General features: G+C 38.8%; 2 protein-coding genes across 3 annotated transcripts in view; one reads left to right on the top strand and one right to left on the bottom strand.

Annotated features, from left to right (window-relative positions):
* The window catches only part of pvalb7 (parvalbumin 7), a 37,296-nt gene extending 27,311 nt beyond the window's left edge, over positions 1-9,985 (bottom strand). Inside the window, exon 1 of the mRNA XM_075464001.1 lies at positions 9,777-9,985. Within this exon, the coding sequence (XP_075320116.1) occupies positions 9,777-9,783 (7 nt within the window). The 5' untranslated portion in view covers positions 9,784-9,985. The remainder of the gene's footprint in view (positions 1-9,776) is intronic.
* The window catches only part of ncf4 (neutrophil cytosolic factor 4), a 33,857-nt gene extending 13,389 nt beyond the window's left edge, over positions 1-20,468 (top strand). Inside the window, exons 7-10 of one of the 2 annotated variants that reach the window (XM_075463999.1) lie at positions 9,890-9,988; positions 16,469-16,620; positions 16,921-16,986; positions 20,102-20,468. In XM_075463999.1, coding sequence (XP_075320114.1) covers positions 9,890-9,988; positions 16,469-16,620; positions 16,921-16,986; positions 20,102-20,309 — 525 coding nt within the window. In that variant the 3' untranslated portion in view covers positions 20,310-20,468. The remainder of the gene's footprint in view (positions 1-9,889; positions 9,989-16,468; positions 16,621-16,920; positions 16,987-20,101) is intronic. The other variant, XM_075464000.1, reaches the window with a different exon arrangement.
* The last annotated feature ends 6,878 nt before the right edge of the window (positions 20,469-27,346 follow it).

Below are 27,346 nucleotides of genomic sequence, written 5' to 3'. Positions count from 1 at the left end.
CAAAGCGTTCTTGCTAGCGTAGCATAGATTTTCTTGTTGGTGGAGTCAGGGTCTTGGTGGTTTTGAAACAGAAAGAACTAGTTCTAAGTTCGGCTCTGGCTCCAAACCAGTAAAGGAAACCTCTTTTGTGGAAAAACTCCAAAAGTGAGAAAAAATGTACCAACGGGGTGTTTATCTCCACTTCTGAGACACTGAACATGATGAGTAACGTTTACACATCATTATTTCTGACTCTTAGTGGGTGATTATAAGTAATTTAAGCACTTCTGTCGAGACACATTCCTCAGCTGTATCCAACTTCTTAAAAACAGCTCACAACCACATTCCTCACAATGCCCCTCTCTAAGGAGATCATTTTAGAATCTAGAAATCTTTCATTTTCAAATATTCTTCACAGATTGAATTTACAATGAAACTGTGACAGAATCATGCACATAATCACGATTGAAATTTTAACCCCTCGACAGCTCTATTATGAAACAAATTTATAGAATTTAGTAAAAGAAAACTCAAATAGCTGAATATCTTAACGTATATATTCATGTGTGTGTTGCACTTTGTCTGCTCAGTACACAGCCTGCATTATAAGTACATGTCTGCAGGTGAAGTGCTTTTTCAGCTCTTGAACTATCTGTACTTTATCCCCCCACATAAGCATTTAACTTTCCTAACCTTGCTCTGCACGAAAAAGGTGAGGCTTTACACACACACACACACACACACACACACACACACACACTGTTTTTTTTTTGCACACTCCAGCGGTCTTCCATCGCCAAACTCCATTTTACTCCCTCCTCTCTGTCTTCCTCCCTTCTCTCCCACACAGAGCTAAAACACTGGTGTACTCCACTCATGAAGCTGCCAGCCTACTCAACATTTATTTTAGCTCTTTTTCTTTTATTCTCTGGAACAGTGAGCCATACTCTGTGTGTTTGTGCATGCTTGGCTATGTGTGTTTCTCAGCATTGGAAGGTGGCTATTAAACTGCATCCAAAAACTGATCAGTGGCTGGTCTGAGCCTTATGGATAAAAGGAGAGTACAGGCATTTGTCACCATGTTTATACTGCAACACTTTCCTCTCCACTTAGAATTAGGTGAGGTTTCACCCCGAACAGTAAGATGAGTAATTGTTGTCAGCTGTATTACTCGGAGCTTTAAACAAGGTCAATGAGACAGACTGCTCTCTGTAAGCATGATTTAAAATATCCACAAGCCAGAGGGATGGTATATCGATGTGAAAAATTAGGACAGATGAATAAGCACAAATAGATTAGACAGAAAAGTTACAGAGTTTCTTAGATAGACAAAAAACAGAAATCAGGTCTTAATGAATCAAGACCTGCGACTTGCCACCCTGCTATCCAAATGAGAAAGAAAAATGCCCACATGACTCTGATATTGATTCTTATCTTTATTTAAACTAAATGTGTCTAGTGAAAGGTACATTATTGGATATGGTTGTGGGTTATTGTGATTAAACTGCCATAGATTTAGCAGGTTTCATACAGGGTTAAAAGACGAGTTTATGTTTGCAGTTTGGCTAATGAGTAGAAAGGGCAAGAAGAAAGAGTGACACGTCTTTGTTTGTGTCTCATTCTGTTAACACATGAGGAGGCAGTCATGTTTTGTTGTAATTGGGTGAAAAAATTCAACAATAACTTTTGAGCATATTGAAATTTGAGTGATCTGGGAGAAAGTGGACCTCTGCACCTCCATGGCTCCAGTCTCTGTACATTACAGTGGGATAGATATGACCTCCTTTTGGCCTTTTAGATTTGAGCCAAAGCAGCAAACGCAGTAAAGATAAGTCTGAAAACAGCACTGGAAGTTTACACCAAGATGAAGAGAATCAATCAGCTCTGAAGGAGAGAATGGAGCAATATCTGTGATATCTGTGTTACAGCTTCCTTTGAATGCGATGTAAAAATTTCCTCTGAAGACTCCTCCATTAGGGTTGAGTTGAGTTGAGTTTGGCTGCATCTTTCTGAAGATATTTTGCTGTCAAACTGGTTTTTCCCCCCTCTCTCCCATCCTATGAGTGCCATTTTCAGAAAGTTTCCTTGATCTTCCACAGCTCAACCTCACCTTGCCAGCATTTTTTAAAACATAACAAACAGGTGCTAGAAAATGCCATTTTATTTTCTTGTGACATTTCCCTGGTTTAACACTAAAGGTGGAAAGTCTAGGGTGTCTGTGTTTTTATAAAGCTCTTGCATCTAAAAAAAAACAGACCTTTTGAGCATCTGTTCGTCTTTTAAAAACTTAAACTAGCCAAACATTTGCATGCCACTGCAGATGTACCATGTCAGCAGGTGATGCGTGTTTATGTTGTTGCTCATAGTTTAAACTCCCGCTAACCTTCACTTTCATATTTATGCAGCATATGAAGGATATGTCCTTGCTCATCTAGTGGAAGAGAGAGGATTTGGACTTTCTTTCTTTCCCTTTTCCAGATTTAGGCCTACCCCAACATAGATTTAACTACTCGATTAATCTGTCCTTGTGAAACAGTAAATAAACTCTATAGGGTATTGACTTGATGATTAGGTTTGGTCTTGTCACCTCGAGTCAAATCAATATCCACCAGCAACAATGGTGTCTACAAAAAACTCAATAACTAAAAAAAACTCTTTCGACTACTCTAACAGCACTAGTGTTATTGTAGAAATTTAACTAATGCTTGTCAGATAGTCAGACAAAGGATTTCAAATCAATTTCAATGGCCTTTTGCTCGACCAGCAATCATTTATGGTAATTTAATATAGCCAAATAAATGTGAAAGTACTTAAAGACGCTCTGATTTTACTCTCCATCACAGCTGAGAAGATGCACACACACACACACGCACACACACACTCACACACACACACAGCCTCTTATACCTGTGCTCATTCTTACCTCACAGGATCCATCACCTGAAGCTCGATGGGAAACAAGCCATCTATTAAGTCAATGCATTTCCATTTAACTTAGGAAAGAGGGAAATAAAAAAAAATTCAATTCTAATCTCCACCTCCCTCTTGTCAGACTAACGAGCGGAGGGCTTAACAAGCTCATTAATGCGGGGGTCAATGTTAGACTAATTGTACTGGGTGATTGCTCCTGTGGCTGTGAACCCAAGGGTTGTTTCACTGCATTTAGAGACCAGCCAGGAGCTAAGAACTCAAGATGCTCCTTAACCAAATATCAGCTCTAGATGAATACAACGTGTATGCATCATGAAATGAGACAGAATGAACTGTTTGCTGTGTATGGCTGGTGAAATGAACTAAAAAATTTTTGGGGAGGCCATTAAACATGATGTGAGGATGAACTCTGTGACTACATTTAACTCTAGCTTAATAATATTGCTGAATTAGTGCCACTGGTTCTTATCATGAAGAATTTCAGATTGCATAAGGTTTCAGCAAGACAAGAGAGAATGAAAAAAGAAAAAACGTCTTATTTTAATTTGATGGTGGTAGTGGCGTAACGATGATGGTGTTTGTTGACCCATCAAACAGTTTGCTCAAGTGATTCATGTCTCAACAGCTTGCCAGATTGATATGTATATTTTTCCCTTTAGAGAAGGATCCTGTACATTATCTACAGCAACTGGAAGCTGTGGACTAAAATGTAGACAAAGGGAGAGACGTTAAAGTAAAAGGATGAAAAGCTGGAACAAAGAAGATGAGGTTATGAGGAGACAAAGAGAGAGATGAAAAGAGATGTATGAGAGGACTAATCGCTTTGTCACATCATGTTTGGTGTTTGTGTTTAAGGTGGAAGCGTATCGGCTCGAGCACATTTTCACATCGTCTATAAATTGCATCAACTGGTAGGTCAGCGCTGTAATAGAACAGCTCATGGAATAAAGCATTAAAAATAGCAGTCCTGAATTCAAAGAGTGTGTGAACGTGCATGAGTGTGTGTCCACGGGGTCAGGGTAATCTCAGTGGATTGTTAATCCAGCTTGTTCCCTCTCTCCCCAGCTTCATTAATCTGCCACCAGTCTGTGTCTCATTTTCCCTGGACACACACACACACACACACACACACACACACACACACACACACACACACACACACACACACACACACACACAGCCTATCGAAGACTTATACACATTGAAATATATTTTAATCTTAATTTCTATCACGTCAAACCTTATTTCTGACTCACACTGCCTTTAACATGCTGTCTTTGCTGCCTTGAGTAGTAAGTATACTGTATTTGTTGACCTCAAACAGATAACTGGGACTTATGTTATAGATTTACACTAGGTTTTCAACATGGAGCCAAATCAAGAAGAACAGAAAGCTTCAACATGGATTGATTTATAGCTATGGGCACTTGGTTCAAGTTCAACTCCATGAAGACATAATGTTAAAGCTGACATGTCAGTAGACAGTTGCTAATTTACACATCCAGCAGACACAGCTCAGCATCTACTCAGAGTCTTGTGAGCTGTGTGCTTCTGATGAATATACTCACTGTTTGGTTTTGTCTTCACCTCATCCTGAGAGACAAATCTCATTGAATGCTTCACAACATTCCCCACCTTGTTTTTCTCCATTGTTAATGTAACTAGACTAAAGGCTGATTCATACTCGGCGCAAACGCGCAACTGTTCTGGCTCGAGAACCATTAATGACGTCATTGAAAGCGCCAGCCCCTTCACAGTTCCTTCAGCTCATAAGCGCAGTTTGTGCCGAGTATGCGTCACATTTGCAGTTCTCTCCAAACCAGCGAGCGTCACTGTTGAGGAAACAAGCTGAAAAGCATATGAAGAAAGCATACACAATGCCACCTGTGGTGTCACGTCAGCAGAGGCTGGCACATCTGATGCGGAATAAATTTACTCTGGGTGTAGAACTGTATATGTATCTCAGAGCTAAAGGCTGATTCATACTCGGCGCAAACGCGCAACTGTTCTGGCTCGAGAACCATTAATGACGTCATCGAAAGCGCCAGCCCCTTCACAGTTCCTTCAGCTCATAGCGCAGTTTGCGCCGAGAATGCGTCACATTTGCAGTTCTCTCCAGACCAGCGAGCGTCACTGTTGAGGAAACAAGCTGAAAAGCATGCAAAGAAAGCATACACAATGCCACCTGTGGTGTCACGTCAGCAGAGGCTGGCACATCTGATGCGGAATGAATTTACTCTGGGTGTAGAACTGTATATGTATCTCAGAGCTGAGCGGCTGCGGCAAAAACAGAAGAGAAGGTGGAATGTTCGTCCTTTGCAACAAGACGAACTTTGTCAAACGTTGTCCCAGTGTAACTTCATAGACGTGTCGTACAGATGTTTGTAGAGGCGCACCCTTTCGGTCACCGCGGTCTCTGCAGTGTTCATTTTTTTCTTTTTCTTGGTCAGCTGTTTCCGGTTAAGCGCGCGTGAAGTCAGAAAAAAAGTTGTGTGCGCGCCCTTGCGCCGCGCGAGGATTTTCTAGCTTGCGAAGGGGGGCGTGGCGGAATTTTGGGACACGTGACCGTTTGCGCCATTTGCGACCAGCTAGTATGAGCGAGGTCGCGCCGAGTAAGAATCAGCCTTAAGCGGCTGCGGCAAAAACAGAAGAGAAGGTGGAATGTTCGTCCTTTGCAACAAGACAAACTTTGTCAAACGTTGTCCCAGTGTAACTTCATAGACGTGTCGTACAGATGTTTGTAGAGGCGCACCGTCTCGGTCACCGCGGTCTCTGCAGTGTTCATTTTTTCTTTTTGTTGGTCAGCTGTTTCCAGTTGAGCGCGCGTGAAGTCAGAAAAAAAGTTGTGTGCGCGCCCTTGCGCCGCGCGAGGATTTTCTAGCTTGCGACGGGGGGCGTGGCGGAATTTTGGGACACGTGACCGTTTGCGCCATTTGCGACCAGCTAGTATGAGCGAGGTCGCGCCGAGTAAGAATCAGCCTTAAGAGTGTAGATTTCTACAGCGCCTTTGGAAGTTGTACTGTGGCACGCTGATGTTTGAGTTCAATTTAAATGATGATTTAATGACAAAGGCATGACTGAGGAAGAAGTGTGGGTACTTAACTGACCAGCTTACAGTACTGAAATGCAAGATGGATGTACATTAACAAATATAAATTAAGTTGATGAGACAAAATATTAAACTTCTTGGACTCATACTGTGGGCCATAAAATAAAAGTCAATGTAAGATTTGATCTGTCTTTCTGCAAATTTTTTTGCACGTCCCAACTTTTTCTGATCTCGGGTTGTAAATCTGTCAGTTAATTCAGAGAGGACATTGACATTTCCATGGTAATCATATTATTCTCCAAATCTGACTGTATGTGTCACCCTCTTTTGTGGTGCCAGATGAAAAGGGCTGGTCACTTGGATTCATCAGTGACTAAGAATATATAGAACTTCATGACTTTATATCACTATATCACACTCACACTCGCTGTAAAAAAACTTGTATTACATATCAACCAAACGTTTTAAGCAAGCAAATGTGGTGGAGTCAACTCCACAGCATCACCACAGATGTTTCTTTAAGCCCAATCAAGTGGAAGAGGACTGGAGCGGGCACAGGGTAAATAAGATGCATGCATGCCCCAATGTTGAAATGAGGTTTGAATGAGCGACTGATTTACAGGTTGTCATTTTCTCATCCTGTTTTAGCCACCATGGAGTGATAGATATAATGGTAATACCCCATTTTCATTTCAGAAACCTAGTTGCCTAAATTGATTTAGTGATTGTTGAATTACTGTCGAACTAATCAACAGACGGACCGGCATTGCTCTCCTTGGAGCACTGAGTACTGCTGTCACACTTGTGCCATAGGAAAGCTTTAAACTGGATGTTACACTTTGCATTTCCAGTAAGATGGGCTTGTCATAAATGTCTGTTTTGACTTTGATCGACTGTAACGTGGTTTTACATGCACACACCGTAGTAGGGATAACGTCTGTCCATGTTGTCTGTGCTCATGGCTGCAACTAACAGGCCCTGACTACAAAACAACCAACATAAAGACAGCATAGATCCATCCGCTTTCTGCAGCCCAATACCTCTGCATAACTTTAACTTTTCTTATCACCCCCTCCTCTTCCACCTACTCCTCCTCCTCTTCTTCACCTCCCGCCCACTGCTTTAACCGCTGTTGTTCTTTTTTTGGTCTCTCTGTACCTCAGTGATTCTCCAAATCTTTGTTAGTTTCACTGCCTTTTATGATGGATCTCCTTCTGTGCTTGTAATTCTCCCTTCTTTTTCTCTGTCCAGTGTAACTGCATGTTATTGTACTTCCGTTTTGCGTCTCTCAATCTTTACCCCTCTGCCTTTAGTTGGTTTTACTAACACATCAGTGTGTGCAGGTTAATTCCAGCCAGACTGAGCGCGTACATTCTGTTTGTTTTTGGATTTGCACATATTTTAATTATTAGAAAAGATTATTGTAGTTTTAGTGTGTGCATGGTTGTACATTTGCATTTGTGTGTGTATTTGTAAGGAGTCTCTTAGCAAAAGCACAGGGAGGGGTTTAAAGCATGATAATGGCTCAACTGAGTTCACTTTAGATGCAAATGCACTTTGGCAGGCTTTTATTCCAGGCACCCTGATGCTAACAAAGATGGTAGACAATCTAACCACCCTTTCAAATAATCACACATGCACACACACACACACACACACACACACACACACACACACACACACACATACAGTTTTGTATTGCAGCGTGGCACCTGTTCAGGCTATTGACCTTTTACAGCATCCTCATACATGTTTTTTGCTTAAAACACACACACACACACACACACACAAATATACTTGAATAAATGAACAAATACTGTAGTTTTAGCACATAACATGCCACAGAATATGTTAACAATATTTGTTTTGTCATTTCAGTCTTTAAAAAAAAACAGCTTGGAAACAAATGATCAGATGGCAGTAACTGAATGTAACTAATTGCTTTCAATAAAGTACACAACTATACTACACAACTGAGGTACCTGTGCTTTAAGATATATTTTTCTCTAATCTTCTGTGATTCAGAGAAAAATCCAAATAAATGAAGTATGACTAATTTAATATAGATTCAATTTTAATTTTCTAAATAAGATTTTGACATACAAAATGTAACAAGCTTATTAAATATTGTGCAACTGATGAAGATTAAATTAATCACTTGTGTTTGTTGCTTTTGATTGGACAAATCAAATAATGTGTTGGAATATCTTCTGAGATTCTGAATCAATCAATGGAGAAAATAACTAGCCTATTAATGTTAATAAGAAGACGTTGCAGCCTGATATGTTGAGCTCCAACTGCATCAGTTAAATACATGTACATTAGTATTTGCATAATATATTGAAATAAATGCTGCATGCTTGTTACACCACTGACAAATGAAGTGTTTAAAACTGGTCTGAACTTTCACTGTCTGTGGACAGATGTTAGCAAAGACGTATTGTATAGACTATGGACTGTGCCCTCCCTTCTGAGAAAAAGAAAAATTATTTTAATAATAATTCAGAGAACATGGTCCAAAGATCCTGTCAGTCACATTGATAATTGCTGAGACAGAGGACAACGTTAGCCTAATTGTATTGGGTGATTGCTCCTGTGGCTGTGAACCCAAGGGTTCTTTCACTGCATTTAGAGACCAGCCAGGAGCTAAGAACTCAAGATGCTCCTGTAAATCTCACATTTTTCACTGTAAACATTCTTGTTTGAATGCCCAAAATATGCAAGCAAATGTTTGAAGCTAAAGGAACAGGAGAAAGTATTGAGCATCATGATTGGCCTCCCAATGCATTAGTCGATGCTTAATGAATGGGCAAGGACACACATGACTGATTCATAACAGGAAGCAGCAAAACCTGGGACAGAAAAGATACATTGTGTTTGACCAGTGGGCGCTGCTTTTTGAATACCTTAATGCCAGTAAAAAAGAAATAAGCATGAATCAAAATGGTCAGATGCTATTTATATCCATGTTTGCTGTTGTGATTTTTTTTCTTATTAATTATTGCCTCTTCCACTGAAATCTGCGAGCCGCTGAAGTGTTACTGTGAAAAGCAACACAAATACCAAGTGTCACGTTAATGTAAAGCAGATTTTATGAGCTGAAACGGTGAAGCTTTGTCTTTTCACGCTACATCCTTCTTGGTGCAGTCTGAACTGGAGATAACATTATAGAAACAAGGCTCCTGCTGTTTACAGCTCAACCACCAATTTTCGTTTGAATTCCACGGGTTATATTCTGCTGTTTTGGCTTCCATTTACACTGTTCGGGTTTGGTGTGATGTTACTCGACAGCACCAGCGTTGCGTTTATCAACACGGCATTCCATGATATATCCCAATTGGTTGGTTAATAGACGAGGGCCAAAACTGCAGTCACACTGTAGGAGGATCGTCCCAAATTTCTGACTATGTCAGAAATGTATCCCTGAAGGTCTTTGTTTTTTAGCCATAATCAAAGATATCAGCATGATTCTTTCACTTTGGTTATTTTTCATCTGGGACATATGAAAATCATACAGTTTTTACTGGGTTCAACACAACAGCATAGTTTCACCCACATTAATGTAAATGTAAGATGTAAATGTCTACTCTTATCTCTCATTTCCCTTTCCCCTGGCTTCTTTCTCTCTTTCACACACTCATAAACTTCTTTAAATGCAGACTTCACTTCTTTCTGCATTAATTACCCCTTAACAATAGGTTCAAAAACTTTCAGCCTCTTCAAGCTTGAAAAATCTTCTCCATCATCCTTTTTTTTCTCTTACTTGCACACTTATTCTCTTCCATTATTACGCTTCAAAAAGTGTGTAAAGTCTTACCCGTCATCGCTCACTCTTTGTGTTGAGTCTGTCCGTTTCACTCGTACTTTGGTCCTCTTGTCTCTCACACACTCTTGTGTGTGCTCTTTCTTCTTTCTGTGCGTGCGTCTCAGGTGATATTTGACTTTCGTGGCAACGGCAAGGCAGAGTTGAACCTGAAGAGGGGAGAAGTGATCTTCCTGCTGCGCAGAGTCAACGTAGACTGGCTGGAGGTAAGAAACTGAGCGAGGCAGAGAGCGGGAGAGGGAGGCGGGAGGGAAAGAGAGGATGGTGAAGAAGGAGAGAGGCAGAGGAAGAGTTGGAGAGTGAGGGATGGGTGAAACAGAGAAGGTGCAGGGGAGAGGAGATGGAATTGGATAAAAGAGGAAAAGAGAACAATTCAAAAGAGAAAGAGACATATTTATTAGGATGGTGGATTGGGGGAGTGTTGGAGTAAGGGATGGAGCATATGTACATGATGGAGAAGAAGAGAAGCAAATACGGAGGAGGGAAAATACCTTAAAACATAAAGGTTAAGAGGGAAAAAGAGTAGAGATGCGGAGATGTAAAAAAGGAAAAGAGGTCCACAGAAGATGAGTTAACATTCTAACAGATGGTGTGAAAGGATAATATGAACAGAAGGAGATATTGCTGCAAACTAGATGAGTGCATATACATCCACCCACTACCTTCCCAGCATACACTCCAAAAGTTTAGACAGTCATCTCTTGTCCAGCTTATAGTTTCTGCATCTACATGACAATTACGATTGTCCATGTGTGCAATATACTACACAAACGTTATGTGAGAACCAATATTTGGTGCTGTGGCTGCAGCATTGCTTACATGTATCATACATGTCCAGGTAACATCCACACCAAAAGGTTTTTCAGCAGAAAATGGCACTTTAGCCACTAAATGTATAGAATAATCTACGTAAGCAGATACCCACGTTTGTGCAATTTGTTTCACACCCAGAGGGCACAACCACTACTGAACAGATAGTACCACCATTTCATTTCACCATGATTATTATTAGAGTATTAGTATTTCATGAAAGTAGATGTTTGAATCGTGATTTATTTAGCGGCCCAAGAAATGCTAAACACAAAATTCCGAAAAATATTGAACCGATTTAACTCCACAAGTTTAGTTTTTAATCTTTCATCTCAGCGTTGCATTTCTAAAGCAGATCATGCATCTTAAAGCTAATTTCTTAATTTGTTTAACGCTGACATGAACATTCGCAAATGTAAATATACGTGTAAAAGAAAGTCGGGAAGCGTGTTTGTTAGCTAGTTCTGAAAATTTTTCTATTGGGAGAGCAACAGAGAAGCTGGAGAGGGTGAGTGGGAGAGAGGAAAATAAGATGGAGGCTGATATGGTGAGAGAAGGAGACCATGAAACCGGACCTTTAAAATGCACGTAAGCACGTTAGTCTGACTGAAACTGGACCTTTAAAATGCACGTAAACACGTTAGTCTGACTGAAACTGGACCTTTAAAATACACGTAAACACATTAGTCTGACTGAAACTGGACCTTTAAAATGCACGTAAACACATTAGTCTGACTGAAACCGTACCTTTAAAATACACGTAAACACATTAGTCTGACTGAAACTGGACCTTTAAAATGCACGTAAACACGTTAGTCTGACTGAAACTGGACCTTTAAAATACACGTAAACACATTAGTCTGACTGAAACCGTACCTTTAAAATACACATAAACACATTAGTCTGACTGAAACTGGACCTTTAAAATTCACGTAAACACGTTAGTGTGACTGAAACTGGACCTCTAAAATGCACGTAAACACGTTAGTCTGACTGAAACCGACCTTTAAAATGCATGTAAACACGTTAGTGTGACCGAAACCGGAACTTTAAAATGCACGTAAACACGTTAGTCTGACTGAAACTGGACCTTTAAAATGTATGTAAACACGTTAGTCTGACTGAAACAGGACCTTTAAAATGCATGTAAACACGTTAGTCTGACTGAAACTGGACCTTTAAAATGTATGAAACACGTTAGTCTGACTGAAACCGGACCTTTAAAATGCACGTAAACACGTTAGTCTGACTTAAACTGGACCTTTAAAATGTATGTAAACACGTTAGTCTGACTGAAACAGGACCTTTAAAATGCATGTAAACACGTTAGTCTGACTGAAACTGGACCTTTAAAATGTATGTAAACACGTTAGTCTGACTGAAACCGGACCTTTAAAATGCATGTAAACACGTTAGTCTGACTGAAACCGGACCTTTAAAATGTATGTAAACACGTTAGTCTGACTGAAACAGGACCTTTAAAATGTATGTAAACACGTTAGTTTGACTGAAACTGGACCTTTAAAATGTATGTAAACACGTTAGTTTGACTGAAACTGGACCTTTAAAATACATGTAAATACGTTAGTCTGACTGAAACTGGACCTTTAAAATGCATGTAAATACGTTAGTCTGACTGAAACTGGACCTTTAAAATGCACGTAAATACGTTAGTCTGACTGAAACCGGACCTTTAAAATGCACGTAAGCACGTTAGTCTGACTGAAACCGGGGGGGTATTACTAGAAGCTGGCTTAGCGGAAAGCCTGGCTTATTTCGCTAGTTCCATAAAGGTGGCTAATTTGAACTCCCGCTGAGTAACCATGGTAGTTTATGCTGCTGAACTAGCCTGGTCGCGGGCAGGCTAAAGTTGAAGCTTAGCTTAGCTGCAACTCAAAAAATGTCCGACCGGCTGAAACGGACTCCGGAAAGAAATGTTCATCAAGAATTCTGCGTTCCCGCAACTCATGTCTTGTCTAAAAAACGAAGCAAAAACTGTGGTTATCATATCACCACTTTCACTGTCTCGAAAAATCAATCAGTCGGTGCCAGTGCAACTAAAGAAATGCAACTATACACACGTATTGAGCATGAAATTAAATGAGAGAGAACATGGTATTCATTAAAACTAATCAATACCTAACAAACATCCGATCTACACCCACGTAGGACCACACTCAGAAAAATGGGGGACAGGTAACAATGTTAATGATACAAATTATTGAAAGCTCCTTTCAAAACAGTCAAGGACACTGTACAAATAAGATATTAGATAAAACACAGGAATTAAAACATCTAACCATATTAAAAATACACAGAACGGAGCAATCACTGTAGGTGTGTGTGTACTGTACCCATGTACGCATCCAAGGCAATTTGTAGAGCACAATTCGTACACAAGGCAATTCAAAGTGCTTTACAGCTACATAAAATCACAAGAAGGCAATAAAATCATTCCAAAAAACAAAAAATTCATTAATTAATTAATTTAAAAGTGAAGAGTGCAGATAAAATACTTTCAGGTGTCATATAAATAGAACTGTTTTCAGTCTTGATTTAAACATTGTCACATTGTCCAGGCCCCTGCTGGACCCCTGGAGGCTGACTATGCAAACCAAAAATTTTTCCATATCCTAAATGTACAGGTACACTTGGGGATAATTGTCCATAGACTCTGAACTGGATTTCTCATTTTGAAAAATACCACATCAACCCCTTTGAGTAATGCTGAGCAGTGTTACATTTATGCCCTGTGAAAGCTCATCATTGACTCCTATCCTCCGTGCATACAGATGATCTGTGATGGAGGTCATTTCATTTCCAACACTGAGGCTAAATGGCCGGGATCAGTTCATGATTCTAGGATGTTCCGAGCATCCTCACTGGCACAGAGGTTTGCACAAGGCGCGAGAATTTTACTTACCCGAAGGAGTGTACTTTGAAGTAAGGTAGAATTTTGGTAATGTAATGAGAGGTCAGGTGTAGAGGTTATCTTAAGGAATTTAAAGTGCTCGTCATACTTTATTATAAATAGCCATATAAGGCACATATTGCATCAAATTGCCAAGTCTTAACACATGTATATCCATTCAACATTTCTCTTATTCTGCAGGAGAGTTCAATGGTGTCCTGCTTGGGGACAGAGGCTATGCATGCTGGCCGTACCTCCTCACGCCATATCCTGATCCAGGAACAAGGGCATGCACATGCACATGCACATGCACATGCTAAAACAAGGGCACGGATAGGAATTACCTTTGGCCAAATTAAATACAGGTTCACTGCTTAAAGTTCTCAGGCACCATGGCTGACTTCTGACAGAGCCATCTTAAATTAATAGTATACTTCATATTTTATACATTTTGTCTTGTGGACAACTTTTCAGGCTCAAGTCTTTTCTTCGTTGAGTCCCCCAAAAGGAGCATTAAACATCTGCAGCTCATCCAGAACGCTGCTGCTGGAGTTTTAACCCGGACTAAGAGATCTGAACACATCACAGCAGCTTTAAAATCTTTACTCTGACTTCCAGTCAGTCACAGAATAGATTTTAAAACCCTGCTGATGGTTTACAATCTGTGACATGTTCAGAGAATATAAAGCCAGCAGAGCTCTTAGATCCAAGGACTCAGGTCAGCTGGTCCAGTCCAGAGTCCAGACTAAACATGGAGAAGCAGCATTTAGCTGTTATGCTGCAAACAAGTGGAACAAACTGCCAGTGGAGATTAAACTTCTGGTTAAATCCAGGTTAAAAACATTTGTTCTCATGTGTCTATGCATGAAATCTGCACGCTATCTTTTAATTTATCTAGACTGTTGCTTGTTTTTAAATTAATTTAAATGATTTTATTTGTTTCTCTTTAATGCTCGCTAAATGGACAGAGATGATTTATAACTTTCCACACGTTAGGTCATGGCACCCCACTGTGAATATAAATGTAAAAAACACATTTCTAACACGTTGCATGAACCGTACAATAATGACAAGTTTGAGTTCAAGTTGTGTTGAATTGTTTAATTATTATTACATGTTTCTCAAGCTGTGGAGAGAAAACAGAATTAAATACAGTTCACAACACAAAATTCTCCTTTATCTGAATTTATACTAACATCCCTCTCCAGTTTCATGATCTCTGGCTTGATCTTTTTTATTTTCAGTTTCTTCCATATCTCTCTTTATTGGACAAACACATTTCTTCAAAGGCTACTTACCACTCTGAAATATGTTCCTTTACTTTACCTTCACTTGCTGACAGGTACGCTTTTGGCTGTTAAGATTGCTCCTGTTGAGATGTAACAGTGAAAAATTAATATGTGGGTCTCACACTCACGATATTATAGTCACAAAGTATGATGATGCGTGTCGATTATTGGGTTATTAATAAAGTGAGCAGGGCCAGTATATTTGTGTTGTACATCTCATACAGAGACAATTCAGCATGCTTCATGTAAACAAATTATAACACAAAGAGGAGAGCATAAATACATGAGGACAGTAAAATAAATGTCTAACAATTGACAATGGTATGAAACTTTCATAACTTACGCATTTAGTCTGTCTGCAGTTGTTAGTCATGCCGTTTCTTCGCTTTATTGACCGCAGCTGTATTACCATTTCTGGTGATGACACTTTTAAAATCCTCATACAGCTCCATAAGCATTATTTGTTCAGCTGCCGAAAAAAATAACAGCGCTTCTCGCTCTCATTTTCACACAGATCTCGGTTTTTCCACCATCCACTCATCAGGGCTTCTTACGTTCCTCGTGCACTCGCACTAAGCTAGTCTATGTAAGGCTCGCTTGGATTAGCTTCAACGAGATGCAGCTGGAATGGCTTCGGGGAACGACTTGAGGCTTAATTGGGAGATGGCGCTAGTTCAAGCGACGCTTACCGGCTATAGCCTGGCTTTCTTTAGCTACTTTCTAGGAATACCCCCCGGACCTATAAAATGCACGTAAACACGTTAGTCTAACAGAAACCGACCTTTAAAATGTATGTAAACACGTTAGTCTGACTGAAACCGGACCTTTAAAATGCACGTAAACACGTTAGTCTAACAGAAACCGACCTTTAAAATGTATGTAAACACGTTAGTCTGACAGAAACCGACCTTTAAAATGCATGTAAACACGTTAGTCTGACTGAAACCACTTGAAATCAAGCTTCTTGAAAAAATGGGCTGTTTGTTTTCTGAGGCTCTGGAAGAAATTTGTCATTTAAGTACTTGAGTTTATACAAATTTGAGAGCATAAAATAATTTACAACTTGCAGTTGGACATTAGATTAAAAGATTTTTTAAGCATGGAGGGTCTCAAGACTGATAACTGTTTTACAAGAACACCCATTCAAGGGACTAAATATTACCATATTTTGGTTTTGGTGCTTTGCTTTGTTCATTCCAATTCCTTAGTTTCCAATAAATGTATTCTTATCAACAGCAACAAATTTCTCCTTCTTATGGCAGACTGGATTTTATCTTAACTGTATTAAAGATTATTATTTTAACCTGAGAGAGTAAAAGCCTTTTATTTAAAATGGTTTCCTTGTTGTGGTGTACATCTGTGAAAGTGCTTGATGCTGTATTAAATTGTCTCTGCATGTCTTTATGGAGACTAACGCTGTCTGACACCAGGGGTGTAGTGAAAAAGGCTGTTTGATTTTGCTCAGTGCCTCCATCATCAGAATCATATTATGAACAGGCTAATTACTCCATTGAACTTCTCTCTAGATGATTCTCTGTGCTGCTTTTTAGTGGTTTGTTTCTTTGACTCATCTGATCATCTGCGCCTGATCACTCCATCCTCTGAGTTTTAAATTGTTCTCTGCCCACATTTACATCTTTATTTTTTCTCTTTCTTCTTGTCTTCTTTTTCTCCAGGGCACAGTGAATAATCAGACAGGTATTTTCCCAGAGTCCTTTGTCAAGATTATCAAACCCCTCCCAGAAAGCGACTCAGAAGGTGAAGGTGGAGGCTACACATACAGCTGCCTCCGCTGCTTCCTGCTCACCCCCTCTGGAGTTGAAGCCAGGTCTGTCTGACATAACAAGTTAACAGGATGTCTTCTGTTATTAGATTGCTCTGTGTGACATTAATTCCAACGAGAGGCTAAAAAGGGTATTCAATATTACCTTAAGTAGACAGGCTTCCTCTGGTTCCACTTGGATTGTAGATTTAAAACACAATACTTTGAGTATACTAGAGTATGCTATTGACTGAATTTATTCATTATTATCTTTGGTGATTATATTCCTTGAAGTAAATCTGTCCTCTTAACAACACGAAAAGACTGTATAAATTTGGTTAATGGAATTTGTGTCCCGTCTTACAGAGATGTGTGTGTACAAGAGGACCTAACCAGCCAGCCATCACACAAGGAGCTGTTGGCTCGCATGAGGTAAGTGTTGTGCACTTCAGTTTATCTGCTAAATGAATCCCCATTTCTTGAAAACTTGACACATTTTCTAAAGTAGCTATCAGACACACGTACAAAGAAACTATTTTAGTGCGTTCAGCGTCATTGTATTTAGAAAACTTAACTTTTTAATTCTGCTTTTTATCATTTGGAAACCGAGGATAATAATTTGAAATGAACTGTCTTGACTGAGAGACTCAGTTGAAGGCTTGAGCGCTTAAAGGTCTCACACATCCAACAAATGTTTCCATCCTTGGCTCCCTGAATCTTTTAACTCTGTAATGCACTGTAAATGTTGTTTTTTTTTTCAAAAATGCTTGGTGATGATTCTCAGATGGTCTGTCATCACCCATCCTTGTTTGGAAAGACGAAGCCTTTGGTGGATGCTTCTTTCATACTCAGTCCTGACACCCTTACCTATCACCAATTAATCTGTAGCACCGTAACTTGTATATCATCTAACCTTCTCTGTCTTTCTTGGCATCTCTCCCAGTTTTTGAGGGTGTTGCTGGTATTAAACTTTAACAAAGTTAAAGTTTAATACCAGCAGAATAGGAGAACAGGAGAAAAGATGAAAGCATAAAAGGCTGTTTTTGATGTGTTGTTTTAAAGACATTTACACTCGTGTGGTTAGACATCAACACAGGTGTTGAGAGTAGATGGTTATTTAGCTGTGAATGGAGAGATTGTTGTGTACAACCTCACACATTTGAGCAAATTACAACACCTTTGTCGTATGTGATAATGACATTTTGATGACTATTTGATTGGATATTGCCAACAACTCACTGTAACCTAAAGTCGTTGCACAACTACTTTGTCTTTTTGGCAACTTACTTGACATCCCAGCAGATGATAGTATTGCTATGTATAGTTTACATAATACAGCAATACACTCTCTTCTGTCTGCAGGTTTTACAGTGTAGACAGAAGAGAGTCTAACTTTAAAGCAACATTTGAACAGTATTGAGATGCATAATTGCATATAGTGTCAGATTGGGATTAACAGTTGTATCCCTTCTCTACTACATGCATAGTTGAACGTATTTTCTTGTTTAGTGTTGCTTTCTGAGATATTCTGATAAACAAAGCCGGTTGCTGACCTTCAACTGCCCACACTTTGACCTCTTCACTTCCTTAGTATTGTATATGTATGGTTGCAGTGGAATTCCATAACAAAGAAAGGACAGGTAAAAGATTGTTAATTGACCAACCCACCCTAAGGGACCTGCAGATTTAGTCGTTGTGCACAGCACACTTGCAAACTGCCAATTTCTATCATCACCACTAATCAGATTAGTTCCTCTGGGAACTCTCTGCTCTTCCTCCTCACCCACAGCACCATCACCGAATGTGCTCATTACACTCGCTTCTTTGTCTTTTCCCTCTTTCATTCAGTCTCTTCGTTTATCACTCATTTATTTGCTAATTTAGATAGGTATTGTGATGCCCTCCCCTTTCATAGCCAGTTAATTGCCACTGCTTATCTGCTCATTATTGTTTGTCTGTTTTCAGGCTTATTGTGCCCTGGAGTAGGACGGATGAGACCCTGGTCTTGAGTTTTAATTATGCACAGCACTAATAATGGGAGGGTTAGAATAGGAGAATGGGAAGAAGAGGCTGGTGGTGGGGAAAATATCAACTTAAGAGACCAGAAGAGCATATGTGTAGTAAAAGAGTGGAGACGAGTATACAGTATAAAATGAAAAGAAAGATGACAACACTTAACTATCAGAAGTAAATTACTACTGTTAGTTAATGTCTCAAAGTCAACAGCTTGTTTACATTAAGTGAGTCAAAAATTAAACAAAACCTTTGAATTTAAAGAAAAATTAATTGCTATCCATACTAAACATTGTCAGGGACTGGACTGACATGCACATAAGAGTCCTGGATATGGTTGGATCTTATTGGAGTACCCTGTTGTTTGTTTGTAAATGTCTTAGTCTGTTTCCACAAACATGGAAAAGGTCTTATCCTGAAAACTACCTGCCTTAAGAAGATACGAGGTTTCTCCCAGCTGGGACATTAGAAACTTAAACTTGTGGTTAGAAATTAGGATACTTAAATGAGTATGTATCCAGTATCTTATATTGTATGTACACATCATATCCAAAATAGGATTAAAACCTGGATAAAATTCAGGATACTAATCTGCATGGTAGTGCTCTCAGTTTAGAAAAAGTGGAAAAGTAGCTGAGAGGATGGCTATCAAAGTTCTTCTCAACTCATCATTACTAATTATTATCAATTCCCTTTTTACATATTGCTTGAAATACTCTTCACACCCCCATTGCAACCAATTAATTAAAAGTTTTGACACAAATATGAAAAGTTTTAGTGGCCTCTAGAACGTACAATCTAGGAAAAACACTATCCAATCATACTGAACGGACCGTTATTCTGGATTCTGATGCCGTCTATCAAACTGCAATCTGCTCCTCCCTCCCCCTCCTCCCCCCTGTGCACGTACCCTGCTCCGTGAACGAACTACGCGTCCAGAAGCTTGGCAGGAGGCTAAACTAGAGCCAGCTTGGCCAGCACCTAGCATTATTAAACGTATAGTTATCATATACTAAATACTAAATATGGCAACGATCGATGCTTGCTGTCAGAACGGCGCTCGTGCACCTTCGTGCTCGTGAGCGTTCACGTACTCTAGAGGCGTGGCTTCGGAGGGAAAGTGAAGAAAAGGGTTGGGACTTTTTACCTGTGTATTTTCAAAATGCAGCTTCGCTGGACTCAAAATCCAGGATCTCCTACCCTACCTTTAAGTCCTATATTTGTTGTCTTGGTGATGACTTGTAGGAAAGTTGATGCAAAGGAAACTTAAGTTAACATTTATATATATATATATATCTATATCTATATAGATACATATATCATGTTTAGCATAAATTTCAATTAAATATTGTTGCTCCATGTCTAACTTTTGAAGTAGAAAATGCTCCTTTTTTTTCTTCTTCTTCTTCTTTTTGTTTTAACCTTATTTTGACTGCTACGGTGTCATACTTTGGCTCAAGAACACAAGTGAGAAGAAAAATGTTGCTTTGGAATGACTCTGAAGTTGCCGTCTCCCTGTTTTTCTCTCTCTCAGTGACGTCTTCAAAGTGGATGATATCGCCCTGAACTACCGTGACCCAGAAGGCGACCTTATCCGTATACTTGACGATGAGGATGTCCAACTGATGATAAAGGAGGCCAGGGGTCAGCAGGGAAATGTCAAGAGGCCTGTCAATCAGTTTCCATGGGAACTGCATGTGACCATGGCCTCTGACCTTTCCGTTTACAGCAGTGAAGACTGAGAGAGGAAGCTGAACACTGAGAGATATTTAGTCATCTCGTATCAGAAAAATATTGAAATATGTATTGTCGCTGATGTTTTTTGTTGTTTACATTTATTCCTGCCAGTTTCAATTAATGGACCATACATTTCACTTCGCATTAAACCAGTTTTGCTTCCATTTTTCCTTTTTTTTTCTTTCTTTTTTAATAAAAGTTTGTCACTTTTGTTAGTCTGGTATGGTAGGTTATCTGCATTGAAATGGAATCTCAGCTCAGGGTAAAGAAAACCTCAAGGTGACTCATTTTAAGGTGCCAGAAATGAGGTGTACTTTAACTAAACCTAAAGAAACTGTGGCTTTCATTCCTTGCCGATAATACATATCTGTTCATGCTAAATGTGCACACATTTTGCACAGGAATGAGTGACATTATTCTTTTCTATTTACATCCTGAGCTACACTATCTCACATCTTTCCATACACTCACCATTATCTAACAACATTAACCCTGTGATTCATTAAACTAAATTGCAACAATTTTTGATTTTTTTCAGCCTGTCCAATACAAGAATTTGCTGCTTTTCTCTGCTTTGTACTTTAATATCTTACCTTAATATTTCGTAAGCAAGCCAGGATATTTTTCAATGCTTTAGCATTTTACAGATATTCATATATTTGAATAAATCCGTTAAAAAAAAAAAAAGCTATTTTTGAACATGACCATAGTGAAGATCATGGAAAATAAAAGCGCGCTCAGGTTAATTAATATTTTTATCTATCCCAATATTCTCTCTGAAATTGGAATTTTTCTCTGACGTCATCTGGTAGTCGAAATTCTACACCTACAAATAGTCCTTTGATAACAGGTTATTTCAGATAAAGATTAACCAAATCAGCTTCCACCCATTGGGATGTCAACTGAGCACCTCCTTGACTATCCCATTGTGTGTACCACTGGGACATTTTCTGTGGATCAGTGGGATTGTGGGCATTTACCAGCACATCCTGTGGATGCTTGACTCAATTGGGATCTGAGGAGTTTTGGATCTTGGGCATTTTATTCTGTTTCTCAAGCTCTTTTGTGCAAATTCTCTGATGGGGTGGGATACACTGACCTACTGGTGGAGGATGTTGTGCAATGTTAAAAACAGAAATGGCAGTATCTGGTTATTTTTGATAAAAAAAATACTGGTCTCCGGGATGTTTAAACTTTATCTGTCGTAATATGTTTGCTTCTTGTTTCATATAACCTTTTTCTAAGTCTGCCATTTAAAACAAGTATGGCAATATATATATATATATATATATTAGGGCTGGGCAACGATTAAAATCTTTAATCTAATTAATCACGATTTCCCTGATTAATCACAATTAATCACATTTGTATGCAAAATCCAAAAATGAATTAAAAAGTAGTGTATAGCTTTTAAGCATTTCGTTTTATTTTAAATGTACTGCCATATGAATGAAAGTGCCATAACATTTGTTGTGCAAACATACTTTCAACATCAGCATTTTTATGTAGAAGACCTTAGAGGTGAATAAATAATTTTCCTTATGATGATCAGTGAGTATTGATCTACCTTGCCAACCAATAGCAGATATTTAACAGTACTTTGGTGTTACAGAAGAAAATCTTATTTCCTTCCAAGGTTGTAAAAATCTGTCACTTTCTAAAAGTCTAACATTACGAGCATGCTTTTAAGTTTCCCTTTAATCTGTGATGCGATGAGGACAACAAGTGAAATATTATCTTTGAACCGGGTGTTCAGGATCTTAAAAGAGAAAAGGTGATGTAGAAGCTAAGTTAATTTGTGCACATTTAAATTTCTACATCTTATTAAAACTTTATGAAAGCAAACCTAACTGAGCCGCTTGAAACCTTACTTTTACTACTTTATACTTTTTAAACAAATTGTTTATAATACTAGAGACAACGACTAGACAATTGATTAGAAATAATAATTCTTATTATTCTTGCCTGGAAGAAAAATCAATTTTATTTGTTTTTATTGTTGTCGCTTTTTGTTTTTCCTCACAGTACTGAATTAAAATCGTTAAAATCAATTTTCTCGTTTTGTTTTGAACGGGAACTCATCTTATTTCTTCTTTGTTTACCTGGGTTTTAGTCCCATTTATGCCACAGATTCACATTTTGCTCATGTGCCTGGATTTAATCTTCACTCGCCTTTGGAAAGTCAGATATTGTCTTTGCGCCAGTACAATTTTTCCTCATCAAAGTTATCCTCCTAATGTTCCTTCTTTAACAAGCCCTCCCAGGTGTTTTGAAAGTTATGCATCTTTGAAAGATGAATGACCCTGTCATCAGTGTAAACATGCCTAATCTAATATCTAATATTCAAGTGTATATCCTCTCTTTGTGTTTGTGGATGTGGACAGTAAAGTTAACATATTTCATTGGAAATATGCGTGTTGGGGGAAAAAACATGTCTATATCTTTTCATGCGTTTGTCATATCGGAAAAAGACATGTTATAGTTAGATGAGAAATCTGCCTCCTTTCAGACCAGTGTCCAAAACAACAGCTATTTTGGACCCTCTAAAATGCTGTTAGCTCTTCATATGAGGGCACAGCTGGGATCTCTGGACACGTGTAGGTGTAAATGGTGGTTTTTCAGGTGTTAATGGGTGTTTTTGTGATGATCTGCTCCTCTGAGGCACGGTACACTGCCTTGCATGAATGCATCACTCTCTAATGGGATGTTGCTGAATTCTCTGCAGAGTGAGTGTTCGTATATCTTTGTGAGCTGGAAGCAGTGAAAACACAAGTAGTAAGCCATGAGGTAAACACCACATACTCTGAAACAGACACAAGTAAGCATCCATGACTCCTAACACACATTCACACATCAAACAACAGGGGTTATTAAACTGAAAAAAAGAGCACATATCCTTGATAAACCAACTTGTTTGTGTGCTAACTTTCAATAAAGTGTGAGCAAAACGTACCCCTTTCTGGTGCATGAGAGGCGCAATGCATGAGTATAACTTTGGAATTGAGTAAATTTGGGACTTGGTGACATAACAGACACATGGCTCATAAACTCAAATCACTCTTTATTTCACTTTCTTGGCTCACAGAGCTCTGTGATTGCACCCAGTTGCTTTTTTGTTTTTGTTGCAACATAAAGAAGAGTACTCTGCTGCTACTATCGTCTTAACTTGCTGGCATGTTTTCCACATATATTTTGAGGCTCTCATCCAAGGAAACCAGAGGATTAATAACATTACAAGGACAATATTGGATCGGTTAGTTTTGGAGTTTCTCTGAAGGAGAAATCCTCTTGAGTGTGGTTCAGGCAAGTAAAAGCCAGCTTTAGGTCAATTTAAGGAACTAAATGGAGAATATTTTACGTCTGTCTGTCAACTGGCCCAGTGTGATCTAACATTTGGTCATTTTTGCTGTCATTCTCTGTCTCTCTACACTTCATAACCCAGACAACCAGAAACAACAGGCTCTACCTACAGTAAGTGACCTGTACAACCTTTTCCCAGAATTTAATTATCTGCATTCTTCTTTTCTGCAATGCTGGCTTGTTGTACATCTAATTAACCACATAATGAATTTCATTAGGGCCAAAGTCATGTCAGCCTGCGGATGAGCCGTGTACCGTCAACTGACAATGAAACGTGGGGCACATGCTGAAATAGCAGAGAGCTAAAAGTAAAGGAATAGAATTATAATTAAATTAGTTTTTCTTTACCAAGACAATTAGCCATAATAATAAAACCACTTGAGCAACACCGCTCATCTTATTGTAATGCAATGTTCTGCTGGGAGATTTTGCTTCCTTGCATTCATACGGATGTTACTTTGACACTTGTCCTCGACCTAAACATTGCTGAGCAGTCATACACGCTCCTACTGCCCTGGGTGATCATAATGTTATGGCTGACTGGAGTAAAGTCAATGTTGCTAAAGATGAGCTACAAAGGTTAACAAGTAGATGTTTATTCATAAAACGTAGGCTGCCAATTAGATATATTCTTTGTGCTTGTACGGTGCATGTTTTTCTGCAAATGACAGTGTAAAACTCTTAAATATTTTTACATTGGAAAAAAATGTAATTATTCAACCAAATGCAAACTGACCTTATAGCTGAATATTGTAAGGTGAAGTTTTGTAACTTATCAAAATTTGCAGTTATTGTAGCTCCTAGCAGAGATCGTTGGAGTCTTGAAGATAGCATTCCCAAGGTGAAAGGGACCCTGAGAGAGGCTTAGCTGAACACTGATTGGATCACTGCAGATCTGAGCTGCAGACAGTTGGAGTGAGGGGTAAAACAAGGACCACAGGAACTGTGAGGACAGAGGCAGCAAACTGCTCAGGGTGGCAGGGGATATGCTTCAGAGAGAAAACAGGAAGAAGGCCGTTGTCCGGGGAGACATAAGTGTTCGGTGACTTTGCTCCAGGACCTGGTGAATGTCTAAAATTACCTACTCATAGAACGATCTGACGAACTAGAGTCTGTAGGTCCAAACCTGGAGAGCCACAGCTCGAGCTGCTGAACGCTCTCTTGCGCTTAATATAGACTCACTTGGCATAGCAGGTTAATTGGGTCGCATCCTCCATTGACACACTGGCTCTGCTGAGTCCATATGTGGCCGTATTTCACAGTCACAATCTGTTCAGGGACAGGTTCAAGTCACATAAATCCAGAGGGTCTGAGGCAGAGAGGAGGAAATAAGAGCGGAAGGTCAAAAAGGATGGCAAGACAAAGATGTTGCAATTAGTCCTCGTCTCACTGCAGGGTTGAGAATCTCAATCTAAATCTGAACTGTCCTCCTCTGTGGTTCCTCTGTAGAAGGATTTTGCCTTCAAAGATCTCTCAAAGGTTTATTTTGTATTTGTGGAACCATGTGGTGCTTGACATTTGGACATTTTACTGTTTGTTAGGGTTAGAAAAGAGTTATGACTAAAAATACTTATCAACATACCACCATTTCCACCCCCCACATGCAGCTGCTCTAACGGCCACGAGAGATTGCATATTCTTTCAGTGCAACTATTGGTCATATCTGTCTTCACAAACAGACGCTTCATGGGCACATCTTTGGGAAGAGTGTACCAGAGACAGTCTGGGCTGATTGTACGCCTTCAGTTTTTTTTTTTTTTATCAATTAATAAACAAATTTCAATGTTGACTTGAAGATGGAGAAAAAGTTATAGAATCAGCAAAGATTAGAAAACATCTGGATTGTTGACTGACTCACTTCAGTCCATTTGTTCATTAGTTGCCAGCCCCACTGGGAGTGCAGAGGTCCAGCATAAGGGAAAATTAAAACAAATATTTCACTGCTTTTGCTATTGCTGTTTTTTCTGAGATTGCTGTTTTTGAAAATCACATTATTCTGCGATCAGAATTGCTTTTTAGAAGAGCTTTGGTGTGAGGAGCATCCATTAAAGTTTTACTGTAAGGTAAATCCTGCCATTAGGAGAGACGTAGCTTTTGGAAATTGTGTTTTGGACCTCTTTATAGCAGGCAGGCTAAACATTTATTCATCACATACCTTTGCAATGTTAAGCAGAGTACTGTGCAAATCTCTGTTTGACTTCATTACTGTGTTATTGCCATGCTTTGAGTATTGCATTCAAGCAATACTGAGCCCACTTGAATTTAGAAGCCAGCATGTTTGAAAATCGTTCTACTTTAAGCACAGTTTTGTACCACTGTTCAACTGCTCACAGTTATATTCATATTTGAAAGGTTAGGTCATGGCGTTTTGTTACAACTGGCAGTATTTTTTTTTAAATGCCTTTGTTCAAAATTTGCAAAAAGGTGTTATTACACAAGATTTTTAACATTTTTAATTTTCATGCAATTAAATTATGTTTTACTGACAAATAAAAAGCACTTCAATTTGTCTTCGTTTAAAAACACCCAAATAGAAACTGGGGTGAAAATTTGTTATGCAATTAAAAGGCATAAATCCATAAAATTAGATTAAATTATTAACTTTTTTTTTTGTTTCCCAGATGTTGACAAGGGTTGACAAAAGTAATTTTGTTTCTATAAAATTTGAAATATTTTATCATTTGATTTAGATAAAAGGATTGTGGTTCTTCGGTATTTAAAAATATCCTCAAATAAGGAGGGATTTTAGATTAGGTTTAATTTGGGCCAAATTTCTGTTAGCATCTCATTATGCTATTAAAATGGTCCACAGTAAACTGCCAACTTTGTTAGATTTTATTTGGTTTGGTTTAAAAGCTGTATTTTCCTAAATGCTCCAAACCATAAAGGACTTATAGGGGCCTGTAGACCAAATGTATATCAGCAGGGGGTTGTGACTTCAAATGTTCGAATAAAAAATGTTAAAGGATGAAATAAAGGGCATTAGGACCCTGCCTAGGAAATATATATATACACCTCCCTCTGCTTGAAAGAATGTGGGCAAACACAACATTTCCAAATGTTCTTAGTAGGTTTCTTTAAACTTTTGACAGATATTGTGTGTTCATGAGCTTGTCAGCATGTTAAGAAGATTGTGGTTTCCCCAAATACCTTAGGAATAAGTATCTTCATTTTCATTATCTGCAAAGACCTGCTATCCTCAGCTTTACATAGTGGAAAACCAAGTGTGGACAGCATCTGTCAAAACACTTAATTTAATAAAGTAACTACTTGATTTATTTTTTATTGTGCTGTGCCAGTCTGTAGCAGTTCGCTATCAGTAATCAAAGTTGTTGTAGTAAACACCTGCTCTAATGTTTTTCACATGTCACTGCCTAATAATTTGTGCACTCATTTAAGACTTTTTGTTGCAATTCAAAATCCTAAAATAAATATGTCTTCCCTTTCCTTTTTTTCCATTTTCAGTTTTTTTTTTCCCCACACCAATAAAAGCAGTTCTTGTGCTTCGGAGGATTAAACCATACCAGGGTCAAAAGGTCAGCTTCTGCCACACTGATTATGAATATTTTTCTTTTCATCTGCCTTTTTCAGGTCTCTCTCTACTAAATCTAAAAAGCAAAACTGTGGAAAAATGTAAGAAGTGGAAAGCCCTTTAGGTTCTGAGTACACTCTGATCAGTCAG

This window comes from Odontesthes bonariensis, chromosome 4 (assembly GCF_027942865.1).
Source record: "Odontesthes bonariensis isolate fOdoBon6 chromosome 4, fOdoBon6.hap1, whole genome shotgun sequence".
Taxonomy (NCBI): Eukaryota; Metazoa; Chordata; class Actinopteri; order Atheriniformes; family Atherinopsidae; genus Odontesthes; species Odontesthes bonariensis.
This window is presented reverse-complemented; position numbering and strand designations above follow the sequence as displayed.